The 12699-nt window shown below is 47.1% G+C and overlaps 2 protein-coding genes across 3 annotated transcripts in view; one reads left to right on the top strand and one right to left on the bottom strand.

Annotated features, from left to right (window-relative positions):
- LOC121302294 (inhibitor of nuclear factor kappa-B kinase subunit beta-like) overlaps positions 1 to 1530 on the top strand; it is a 22952-nt gene extending 21422 nt beyond the window's left edge. For both annotated transcript variants that reach the window (XM_041232150.1, XM_041232149.1), the window contains one exon: positions 432 to 1530. In XM_041232150.1, coding sequence (XP_041088084.1) covers positions 432 to 503 — 72 coding nt within the window. In that variant the 3' untranslated portion in view covers positions 504 to 1530. The remainder of the gene's footprint in view (positions 1 to 431) is intronic.
- LOC121302158 (voltage-dependent anion-selective channel protein 2-like) lies at positions 1210 to 12699 on the bottom strand. The gene is made up of 9 exons (XM_041231977.1): positions 12593 to 12699; positions 9116 to 9187; positions 8098 to 8147; positions 3697 to 3849; positions 3228 to 3280; positions 2761 to 2988; positions 2452 to 2459; positions 2138 to 2332; positions 1210 to 1821 (listed from the first exon to the last, which is right to left on the bottom strand). Exons 2-9 carry the CDS (start codon positions 9180 to 9182, stop codon positions 1730 to 1732), a joined length of 846 nt encoding a protein of 281 aa, XP_041087911.1. The 5' UTR covers positions 9183 to 9187; positions 12593 to 12699; the 3' UTR covers positions 1210 to 1729.

Below are 12699 nucleotides of genomic sequence, written 5' to 3'. Positions count from 1 at the left end.
TGACGTTTATGTGCACTGTTAATTTGGGTCGAGTTCTGATTGTAATGCACCTAGTTTTCATCATCGTGAGGTCATTTTTATTATTGTTTTTGAATTGTTCAGGAGCCCCCTTTTGAGCTGGGGGCCCTGTGCAAGTGCATCTAATTAATCCGGATGCATTCCCTGAATCAAGGCTGTTGGGTTTCCATGAGCTTCTAAAGCTGAGGGAACATGAAGTGGCTTTGCTGCTTGGACCTTGGTTTCACCAGGGGAGACCTGAGGGGTTGCCTCAGACGACATCTCCCAGAACCAGGTTTCAAGCCGCTGTCCCTGGAACAAGAAAAGTGCCTTTGTGTTCCCTCAGCTTAACGCAGCACCTCAACAAGCAGAGCCCAGTGGCATCCAGTACTCCTTGCTGCTGTGTAACCGAGTCGGGTGTCTGCGTGTCACAGGTCCTGCAGCAGTGGGACTGGCTCTACGAAGAGGAGGAGCTCTCCAGGCTCGAGGCACAGGAGAGTCTGTAAAGAACCGGAGCAGCACAGTGTGCTGTACGTGGTCCCCTTTGCCTTGACTGACAAAAGCACACAGACCAGAGGTTGCGAGAACGCTGAACGTTTCCCGAGGCGTGCAGCAGCACCACCCTCTTGTGGAGAGAATCCGGTACTGCAGCTTCCGTGCTTCTAGTTAAGAGGGCTGGTTATTTATTATGTTGCCGTTTCTGTCGGGTTACCAGTGCTGGCTGAACACGGCACCAAACCCAGGAGTAGAAACCCGGCAATGTGATCATCCCATTGGTCCTACTGGCTCACCCTGAGAAGTGGAGATTCCTGACAGACGCAATGCAATGCAATGTGCCTACAATATTGCTGCTTATAGCTTGTGTCACTGTATGTTTGAAGTGATGGTGGGGGGAGTCTGTTTCTATTAACAGGTACTGCAGTCATTGTGTATATAAAGGTTTTTTGCCCTATAAATTAGTTTGGTGATGAAGATTGTGAAGCAGGATTAAATGCTGTCTAGAAATTATTATTTACAGGATCTCCTGGAACCCGATTCTCTGTTCAACCCACTCCAACCTTTGACTCCCACATAAACCCAGGATTACTGCTTCTGTACTTAAAAGGTCATGAAAATCGAATGCATTGTGAATTCCGACAGGAGAGGAGCTTACTGGCTTAGGGCAGGGGGCTGGGCAAGGGAGACCAAAATAAATCTCTCAATGCAAACTCATTTTGTATTCATTTCTTTATTTGAATTCAAGTTCGGAGCTCCCAGCACAACAGGTGTTTAAGAATTGTACAAAAAAAATAAAAAAAAATAAAATAAAATAAAAGATGACAGACGAAGGTGTTCCAACATGCAGGTACAGAAATGTCAGTAAATAATAATAATTTGGAGCGAGTGCTTCACAATTAGAATGCAACGCTATATACTGTTCTCTAGAAAATGGTAATAATTTAATAGCAATAGGGCTGCAATTGTGGCACATCACAAACCCAGGCTTCCCTCCACAACGGCTGAACACCAAGGAGTTTAAAAAGAAAGAAATATTAAAAAAAAAAAAAGGAAACGTTTCCACTTGTAGGATTTTGCTGGAGAAAAAAAAAAGGTTGAGAATGAAACCCAGGAGCCTGTGAGTGTGCGAGGGGGTGTGCCAGGATGCTGCAGATTGAAGATCAGTGGGGGAGGGGAGGGGGAGTCGGGTCAGTCCCAGCGCTTTCAGCAGGAGTAGACTGGCCCACGCCCCTCTTTATGCTTCGAGTTCAAACCCGAGACCGATCTTGTGACCTCCGGCGTTGAAGTTCTTTCCGTCCACTAGACCAGACAGAGTCAGCTTCACTCCTGTCACGGGCGAGAGGGGAAAAAAGAAATGATTTACTACACGATCCGTTATTAAACTGCCTGCTGTGCCCGACGCACACAGACTGCAGTTACAGCAAAGCTAAAACGCAGGGTAGTGCTGTAGCTGTGCTGGCTGTCTGGAGACACACACACACACAGTGACGCAAATCTACAGAGCGGGGTGCGATTCAACATGTGAATAACATTATTCAGCAGGTTTCATTGGCCTTCATGAAGCACAAGGAGTTCATTCCACAGGCCAGTGCTGCACATGCCAGCTGGCAGCCTGCAGCGGGAGGCAGAGTTGGAAAGGTACCTGGCCGGAGGGTCTGGGTGTATCCTACTCCGATCAGGCTGGCATTGTTCACTTTGGCCTGCAGGGAACGGAGATACAAAAAGACATTCAAAACGAGAAGATTACCGAGGAGCGCTTCCTCGTACAGCGAGCGAGACCCCGGAGGGGGGAGGGGGGAGGGGGGAGGGGGACTCCTGAGTGCCTCTACCGTATCAGCTGGTACCATGAACCGACGATACGGCGGGTGCCCCCCAAACAACGACGGACAGCCAGGTCACCGCAGTCTCAAGTTGTCGTCAGAAGGTCGAACCAGCAAAGTGCCGAACACATCGTACCTCGGCGGCTGTGAGGCAGGTAGCAACGATGAAAGCAGAGAGGAGGAGAAGAAAAAAAGAAAAAGCGTTTTATTTATTATTATTACTGGCAGATGCGTTTATCCAAGTCGAATGGGCAAAACAAAAACTATTCTTAAACACAGTGTAGTTTACAGCGAGTGCAAATACTACTAGAACACAACAGGAGAGAAGAAGTAACAATTTAGGATTAAGACTACTTGTATGCAATATGACACGGTAGTAATGCGATGCTGCTTGGGTCGGGCGGCTCTCTCCCGAGTGCCAGCAGGGTCGGCGCACTGTACTCACACGCTGGTGTGCAGCTGGAAGTCCCCTGCCTTGTAGCCCAGGGCGAAGTTGTTCTGGGCCAGCTTGGACTTGGCCGTGTCGAAGGCCACCTGGTAGCCAGCGAGCCAGCCCTCATAGCCGACGACAGCGGCCCCGTGGATCACAGGGCCGGCGAAGTCGAAGTCCACGTCGCAGCCCAGGTTGATGTAGTCACGCTTGTACCCAGTCTTCAGCTTACCACTCTTCTTACTGAGAGACAGACACACACAACAAGACCATCTCTTAAGAACGAGAGCGAACGAAGAAAATCAGGGTTTTTTTAGCCCTGGATAAAGAAAGTTTCTGTTATTTAAAGTGCACTGAATAATCATAAGAAGAAAAAAAAGGTTTTATTACTTAGCGCTGATTTTAAAAAGGATGTACAGAAGTCTACTGAAACACACATATTAAAGAGACAGTCCACACATTCACAGTGATGTTGTATTTACCCTGTGTTTGGTACGAATGTAGTGTCAAAGGTAAGCTTGAGTCCATTCGCCAACTGTAGAGAAAGAAACATTATTATATATAATACACACACAATATATAATATACATATATATATATATATATATATAGATATTATATATAAGATAATATAAGTATATATTATCTATTTATATAAAGTAAGATCTATTCATTCAAGGCTTTGAGTTCCCTTTAAATCATTTCTGTTCGAATTTCAGCTGCTCAGTTAATAAACGAAGCATCTGCATCAGTCATGGGAATTTCATTTACAAACCTTCTTTGGAAATTTTACAGTCATTAATAGAAATAAAACAGTATTGCGAAACAGGGTTTGAAAACTTTAAATTGAAATGCTTGATTAACGAAGATGGCATTATTATTATTATTAAGTTCCAATGAGAGCACTCCCGTCACCACCCCCTCTTTCTATTCGAGCCGCGGGAAGCCTACCTGGTCCTCCAGGGTGACCCCGGTGCTCAGGGTGTTGTCCGTGTTCCACTTCTGGTTGAAGGTCAGGCCCAGCTCCTTCATCTTGTACTTGGTCTCCAGACTCCCCGTTGCCTTCCCGGAGTCTGTGTTTGAAGAGCCGGAGGTGGAGAACTCCTGCAGGCGCACACACAGAGGGTGAGCCATCCATACACACACACACAGAGGGTAAGCCATCAGTACACACGCACGCACACACACACACACACAGAGGGTGAGCCATCCATACACACGCACACAGAGGGTAAGCCATCAGTACACACGCACGCGCACACACACACACACAGAGGGTGAGCCATCCGTACACACACACACACAGAGGGTAAGCCATCAGTACACACGCACGCACACACACACAAACACAGAGGGTAAGCCATCAGTACACACGCACGCACACACACACACACAGAGGGTGAGCCATCCATACACACACATACACACACACACACACAGAGGGTAAGCCATCCGTACACACACACACACACACACACACACACACACACACACACACACACACAGAGGGTAAGCCATCCGCACACACACACAGAGGGTAAGCCATCTGTACACACGCACACACAGACACACACAGAGGGTGAGCCATTTGTACAGATGCACACACACAGAGGGTGAGCCATCCATACACACACACACAGAGGGTAAGCCATCAGTACACACGCACGCGCACACACACACACAGAGGGTGAGCCATCCGTACACGTACACACACACACACACACACACAGGGGTATAGGTAAGCATGTGTGTGGTGCGTGTGTGTGTGTGGTGGTCTCCCATTCCATCAGTACACACGTGCGCACGCACAAACACACAGTGTGTCTGAGCACTCGGTCGGTACACACACACACACACACACACACACACACCCAACACCCACATGGGGGTAAGCCATCCGCACGGTACGCACAGTGTGGTGAGTGTCTCCCACGCGGTACACACGCGTGTGTGTGTGTATGAGCCTACTCGGTAGCACGCACACACACATACACACACACACACACACACAGGGTCCTCTCTTCCCCCAATCTGCATCACTATCCCTGTCGCACTGTTTCCTATCTATCAGTTTGTAAGAGTGGATTCTACTGTTTAGATCTAATCTTGGATTAGCGCTGCTATGACTTTTAAATCGATCTCTTACTGCGTGAGGAAGCAGGGCTGAAGACAGTCAAGGAAGAAGCTAAGAGACAAACCGACAGAGCATTCCAGAACACACCAGCATTCTAGAGCACACCAGCGCTGGGGTTCCACCAATACACGCTTTGCTGGAGACATTAAAATAAATTGTGCTGGGCAGATATTAAATATTATTCTGATCTGCGAAGAAAGATATTTAGATTTATTTTTTTTTAAACCACTAATTTAGAAACACGCGGTGTATATTTTACAAGTCTTTGTTTATTCCACAGCGAGGGTTCTGCAATGCTTCTGGTCCAGAAAGTACAGCAGCCGTTACAAACGCAATCTTACCATCTGAACCATCCCAGTCCAAAAGAGGCAGAAGGAAAGAGAGAAGAAACCAAGGGTTAGGAGTGCAGTGTTCAAGCCCCCTTCAAAAGAGGGGCTCGTTCTCAGAGCAGGGACAAATTCATCATCGCCTTAAATTTAATGTGGTGCAGAGAGGCTACCGCTGTGACCAAACGTTCTGCATCACCTAGCATTTTAGGATTGAGATTCAATTAAAGAAAAAAAAAACTAGGAACATAATTTAGATAAGAACATAAGAAAGTTTACAAACGAGAGGAGGCCATTCGGCCCATCTTGCTCGTTTGGTTGTTAGTAGCTTATTGATCCCAAAATCTCATCAAGCAGCTTCTTGAAGGATCCCAGGGTGTCAGCTTCAACAACATTACTGGGGAGTTGATTCCATACCCTCACAATTCTCTGTGTAAAAAAGTGTCTCCTATTTTCTGTTCTGAATGCCCCTTTTTCTAAACTCCATTTGTGACCCCTGGTCCTTGTTTCTTTTTTCAGGCTGAAAAAGTCCCTTGGGTCGACACTGTCAATACCTTTTAGAATTTTGAATGCTTGAATTAGGTCACCACGTAGTCTTCTTTGTTCAAGACTGAACAGATTCAATTCTTTTAGCCTGTCTGCATATGACATGCCTTTTAAGCCCGGAATAATTCTGGTCGCTCTTCTTTGCACTCTTTCTAGAGCAGCAATATCTTTTTTATAGCGAGATGACCAGAACTGAACACAATATTCAAGATGAGGTCTTACTAGTGCATTGTACAGTTTTAACATTACTTCCCTTGATTTAAATTCAACACTTTTCACAATGTATCCGAGCATCTTGTTAGCCTTTTTTATAGCTTCCCCACATTGTCTAGATGAAGACATTTCTGAGTCAACAAAAACTCCTAGGTCTTTTTCATAGATTCCTTCTCCAATTTCAATATCTCCCATATGATATTTATAATGCACATTTTTATTTCCTGCGTGCAGTACCTTACACTTTTCTCTATTAAATGTCATTTGCCATGTGTCTGCCCAGTTCTGAATCTTGTCTAGATCATTTTGAATGACCTTTGCTGCTGCAACAGTGTTTGCCACTCCTCCTACTTTTGTGTCGTCTGCAAATTTAACAAGTTTGCTTACTATACCAGAATCTAAATCATTAATGTAGATTAGGAATAGCAGAGGACCTAATACTGATCCCTGTGGTACACCGCTGGTTACCACACTCCATTCTGAGGTTTTTCCTCTAATCAGTACTTTCTGTTTTCTACATGTTAACCACTCCCTAATCCATGTACATGTGTTTCCTTGAATCCCAACTGCGTTCAGTTTGAGAATTAATCTTTTGTGCGGGACTTTGTCAAAAGCTTTCTGGAAATCTAAATAAACCATGTCATATGCTTTGCAATTATCCATTATCGATGTTGCATCCTCAAAAAAATCAAGCAAGTTAGTTAGACACGATCTCCCTTTCCTAAAACCATGTTGACTGTCTCCCAGTACCCTGTTACCATATAGGTAATTTTCCATTTTGGATCTTATTATAGTTTCCATAAGTTTGCATATAATAGAAGTCAGGCTTACTGGTCTGTAGTTACCTGGTTCAGTTTTGTTTCCCTTTTTGTGGATCGGTATTACGTTTGCAATTTTCCAGTCTGTCGGTACCACCCCTGTGTCAAGAGACTGCTGCATGATCTTGGTTAGCGGTTTGTAAATTACTTCTTTCATTTCTTTGAGTACTACTGGGAGGATCTCATCCGGCCCAGGGGATTTGTTTATTTTAAGAGCTCCTAGTCCCTTTAACACTTCTGCCTCAGTTATGCTAAAGTTATTTAAAACTGGACAGGAACTGGATGACATGTGGGGCATGTTGTCAGTATCTTCCTTTGTAAAAACTTGTGAAAAGTAATCATTTAACATATTTGCTATTTTTTTTTCTTCATCTACAATTTTGCCATTTGTATCTCTTAAACATTTAATCTCCTCTTTGAATGTTCTCTTGCTGTTGTAATATTGGAAAAACATTTTGGAATTGGTTTTAGCTCCCTTAGCAATGTTCATTTCTATTTCTCTCTTGGCCTTTCTAACTTCCTTTTTGACTTGCGTTTGCAGTTCTGTGTACTCTTTCTGCGTACTTTCTTTTTGGTCCTTTTTTAATGCTCTGTAAAGTGCCTTTTTTCGCTGAATATTTTTTTTAATTGATCTATTAAACCATTTTGGCAATTTAGTTTTACATTTAGATTTGTCTACTTTAGGGATATAATTGTTTTGTGCCTCTAGTACTACATTTTTGAAGAACAACCATCCTTTTTCTGTGGATGTTTTCTCTATTTTACTCCAATCTACTTCTGTTAGTCTCTGTTTCATACCTTCATAGTTTGCTTTTCGAAAATTGTAAACCTTAGCTTTAGTCATTTCTTTTGGGGATTTAAAAAACACTTCAAATGAGATATTTTATTCAACATTGTGTAATCAAAGACACTACACAATGATATCGCAAAAAGAGTCTACCGGAAGCCTTAATAGCAGTACAGTAGTGTTTCATGTTAGATTTTGAAACGTCACATTTTTTTCAATTTTTAAAGTATCTGTGAAAACTACAAAGCGGTGTGCAATTCAATATGTTAACAATATTCAGCAGCTTCCATTCCATTGTATGGATCAGTTCATTCTACAGGGGATGCAAAACTTTTGGCCAGAGCTGTACATTGGAAATGACACGCAGCCTTCATGCAAGCGACTGTGAGGGTGGGAGCCAGGGGTACTCTGCAGCGATGCTCACAGTGGTCCCCCAGTCCTGCAGGTCACCCTCTGGAGAGGGTCAGAAGTCCCCAGCTCCATGCTCTCTGGAGGCACCAAGCTTCACTCTCCAACAGCGATACTCACCACTCCGCTCTGAGACTTGGTCTTCAAGTCCAACTTCACGACCCCAAAGCCTGGAAAAACACACAGAGGAGTGATGTGGATGCATCCCTGCAGACAGACAGCCTTCACGGTGAAGTCAGGGGCAGGTTATTCAGGTAGGAGCTAATTACCCCTCTAAAGATACACAGAGCACACCGGGGGGGGGAAGGGGTAGGGGGGGAGCATTTAATATTGTGTGCTTTCTATTCCCATTCTGAGCGCTTTGGGAAGGCTCCATGCAGACCAGGCTCTGCTCTGCTTGATTCCTGACACTGGGAGAATAACATTTCGGGGAGTATTCTGCCCTGATGCTCCAGCTGTCTCTGACAGATTATATCCAGCTGTCTGAGCTAGCTGCTGAGGCTAAGGGACTGCCCGGCCTCTGTGTGTGAAGGGAAGTGTGAAAGCAATGCAGAACGGAAAGGCCCCTGCTGACAGCAAGGTGGGTCTGGGTTTCAGGCCAGATCAGTATTATCGAGTCTCAATACTGATCTAGAGGGGCTGACCCTGCTCTGGGCTAAGAGTTGAGTCTCAATACTGATCTAGAGGGATGGACCCTGCTCTGGGCTGGCTAAGCAGAGTCGAGTCTCAATACTGATCTAGAGGGACTGACTGCTCTGGGCTAAGCAGTCCAGTCTCAAGGGACAGCAGCTTTGAGATTCTAATGAGCGAGTTTCCTGACAGCACAAGGTCAGCCGTGACATTGACAGACAGGCAGCGTGTTTGAACGAAGCAGCACATTCCGGTTCACTGAACCAGTGGCAGGCGTGTCTCACACCCGAGAGGTTCATCCTGTGATAAGGCTATATATTATAAAAAAACAAAAAGCAGGATTCGTCTCACAAGGCTGGTCCTTAAAAAGGACCAACACATCCAAACACAGCACAAGATCCCTGCAATACAGTGGGACAGCAGAACCCCCTTTCACTGAAATGGAGTCCGTCCGTCCGTCCCTCCCACTCCCACTCCCACTCCCACTCCCACGCCCACTCCCACTCACCATAGCCCTTGCTGAAGATATCCTTGGCTGACTTGCCCAAGTCGCAGTACGATGGTGGAACTGCCATTGTGTCTGTGAAGAGAGCAGAGAAGTGCAGAGGATTATGGGAATGCATCTCAGATCTGCACTTTCAGTCTGCAGGGCTGTGTAAGCAAATACAGCTTGTACTGGGACTCTAATTTCAACACAGAATCCGTATCCAAACTCTACTGGGTGTGCCACGCTGCACTCGTAAGAGCCGATCAATTCAGCAGAGGCATGTAATAAATGTCACCGTGGTAACAGGAGGAATTAATCTGTGTGCAGAAGCTCACAAGGCTTGCGTCTCCCACACACATCATTTAGAAATCTAATCTCTCGCTGCAGTTCAGCGGTCTTGACCACATGGGCTCCGTTAGTCTTTACTGCTACTACAGTCTCGTTCATTCAGCCACAGCCAGCATCCATCACTTTCACCAGCGTGCCACTGCCAGCCAATTGCACAGCCCCACCAACAGTGCCAGTCAATCACAACCCAGCTTCATCACATCAGGCTTGCACTGCAAACCCAGGCAGCCGATGCAAAGGAGGTTCCAGCGCAACGGGCACTCCGGAGACCCCGTGAGGCTGAAGGTTTTCTCTTGCTGGCTTTCAGAAGGTCACACAGACGGCTCGGTAATGAAGGGACTTGAAAAGGTGCTGGATCTGTGAGAGTGAGCGAGTGTGGTTTGCAGCACTGCAGCCTGTGAGAGTGAGTGAGCGAGTGTGGTTTGCAGCACTGCAGCCTGTGAGAGTGAGTGAGTGTGGTTTGCAGCACTGCAGCCTGTGAGAGTGAGTGAGTGAGTGTGGTTTGCAGCACTGCAGCCTGTGAGAGTGAGTGAGTGTGGTTTGCAGCACTGCAGCCTGTCAGAGTGAGCGAGTGTGGTTTGCAGCACTGCAGCCTGTGAGAGTGAGTGAGCGAGTGTGGTTTGCAGCACTGCAGCCTGTGAGAGTGAGTGAGTGTGGTTTGCAGCACTGCAGCCTGTGAGAGTGTGTGAGTGAGTGTGGTTTGCAGCACTGCAGCCTGTGAGAGTGAGTGAGTGTGGTTTGCAGCACTGCAGCCTGTCAGAGTAAGTGAGTGAGTGTGGTTTGCAGCACTGCAGCCTGTCAGAGTGAGTGAGTGTGGTTTGCAGCACTGCAGGCTGTCAGAGTGAGTGAGTGAGTGTGGTTTGCAGCACTGCAGCCTGTGAGAGTGAGTGAGTGTGGTTTGCAGCACTGCAGCCTGTCAGAGTGAGTGAGCGAGTGTGGTTTGCAGCACTGCAGCCTGTGAGAGTGAGTGAGTGTGGTTTGCAGCACTGCAGCCTGTGAGAGTGAGTGAGTGTGGTTTGCAGCACTGCAGCCTGTGAGAGTGAGTGAGTGAGTGTGGTTTGCAGCACTGCAGCCTGTGAGAGTGAGTGAGTGTGGTTTGCAGCACTGCAGCCTGTGAGAGTGAGTGAGTGTGGTTTGCAGCACTGCAGCCTGTCAGAGTGAGTGAGTGTGGTTTGCAGTCTGTAGAGAGAAGATTAATCACTGCTTCCACTGACTGATCCCTCACTTTTCTTATCAAGCACCTAATCCACAGCAAAGCGTTGCTTCAGTGAGGCTGCAAACTGAAACCATGCGCATAGGAGAAATTAAATACAACTGCTTCCAGACACGTTTACCGGTCTGCATTCTTTAGACAGACATGGCTTCGCTGGAAATAATACACAAGCACGCCGTTTTATTTGGCTTGTTTCCCCTGAGGCAGTTTTTTATACACATCTGGTTTTGAGAAACCCAGCATCCTGACTGCAGAATGGAGAAACAACTTCCCTGAGCATACTGTACAATGCAGTATAAACACACCCCTGCGTGTGAACTACACTGGATCAGCCCAGCAGCGCGGTGAACAGCAGCACCCAAACACAGCTTGCTTTAGATTAGCTTCAAACCCCGTGCATTAGCATCAGTGTAGCAGAACCGCACCTTGCACTCCCTCAGCTAGTTACACAATCATGTATTTATTTGTTTTAAACGAATGCCCCGGAAGTTCCTCTTAACTGTAGTATTCCTCTCGCAGCAGGCCCGCACTAAATGGATTTAAAAAAAAAGGCCACACCCGCACGACCTTTCCCGAGCTGCCACTCCTCGCCTTCCCAGCTAGGGAGGATCGCACCAGGCTTGGAGAAGGTGAATCACCACGACTCCGCCCTCGCTTGTCTCACCGGGCGGGCCGGCAGGCAGGCAGGCAGGCAGGCAGGCAGGCGTACTTTGAATTCAAGTGTGATCTCTTGAAGGACAAGTTCAGATGCGCGCTTTACAGCAGCGCTTAATCGACTAATGAAAACCTGCCGTCGCCAGTACCCAGCAGCACCCAGGACTACGCGCTGCAGCTGACTGACATGAGCAGCACACACAGCCGTGTCTCATGAAACCAAAGCTGCGGCGCTGTGCTATATTTAGTGCGCACAGAACTCGAAACTGGGTCCATGTGACCCTCCTTTACAGGGCTGGTTATCAGTTGACCATTCCCGTCTATACTGCTGGGCCCGAGTCTCATATCAGGTAATCTCACATCACTGGGAGACACTCGCCAGCGACCGCTTTCTATACGTCTCTCTATACGGTCGCCATGCAATGCCTTGAAAGATAGCCTATTTTTTTAAACGCACAGTAAATGACTCTCCCCCGCACTGCACACTGGTGCCTGGATCAGACGCGGAAGCTCAGCTGCTGTCTAATTGGAAAATTATTCAGATAATAATAATTCATTATTATTATTATTATTATTATTATTATTATTTGTATTATACAATCCTGTCACTAACCACCACTGTTCCTGTTATCCCCCTGAATGTCATTCTCCGGGATTTCAGACGCGACGCTGCGAGGAGTATTGAGAATGGCGACTTCTCGTCCCTTCGTCACTGTCGCTTTCACTTTCTCTGCGCACACCGGCTACTGTCACAGCGCCACAGTGTGACTGCACAAGCCGCGCTCGCTACAATGTAAGAGGCAGGGGAGCCCGGAGAATCTGGCGCTGCTACTCGTTACACAGGGACACGCAGTACAGCGTCGCGTACACAGCTCCGGGGAGACCGATTACAGCACTGCAGCCTCGCACACCTTCCGGTCTCATTCAATTTGAAAAGGGGTTTTCATTAAACTGAATCGGACAGAACGGCGCGCAGGGTCCAACCCACGCCAAATATCACAGGCCACCAGTGACCTCAGCTGTCATTTCTGCACAGAGACGCTACACCCAAAAAACACCATTGCGACGCAAGACTGCACCTTCCTTCACTCGGCATCACCCAGGCAGCACAACCAACCTCGCGTATTTTTCCAGGCCTTTTCGCCTAGCTCCATCGTGCCTGACAGCTTAAATCCCCTTTACTGGCGCATACCTTTACTTTACCTGCTGTATTTCAGAAATAAACACCGCGCCGGTGTATTCAGCCCAGTCCCTTGCTAATCCCCCCCTCTACGCGTCCTTACCGGTGTTTGGCTGCGCGTTTCTGTCGCTCGGTGTCCGGCCCCGGTCTCGGCTGTGAGTCTCAGGGAGGGCAGATTGAAGGAGAAAGTCACCCAACGCATGCGCAACC

The sequence above is a fragment of the Polyodon spathula genome, chromosome 29 (genome assembly GCF_017654505.1).
Source record: "Polyodon spathula isolate WHYD16114869_AA chromosome 29, ASM1765450v1, whole genome shotgun sequence".
Classification (NCBI taxonomy): Eukaryota; Metazoa; Chordata; class Actinopteri; order Acipenseriformes; family Polyodontidae; genus Polyodon; species Polyodon spathula.
Note: the sequence above shows the minus strand (reverse complement) of the source record. Positions and strands in the feature narration are given on the sequence as shown.

Coding starts and splice junctions, on each gene's coding strand:
- LOC121302158 (XM_041231977.1), bottom strand. CDS start 9,182: ATGGCAGTTCCACCATCGTACTGCGACTTGGGCAAGTCAGCCAAGGAT. Junction 3,850..8,097: donor CCAAGTCTCAGAGCGGAGTG/GTGAGTATCGCT, acceptor GTGCGCCTGCAG/GAGTTCTCCACCTCCGGCTC. Junction 2,989..3,227: donor ACATTCGTACCAAACACAGG/GTAAATACAACA, acceptor TCTGTCTCTCAG/TAAGAAGAGTGGTAAGCTGA.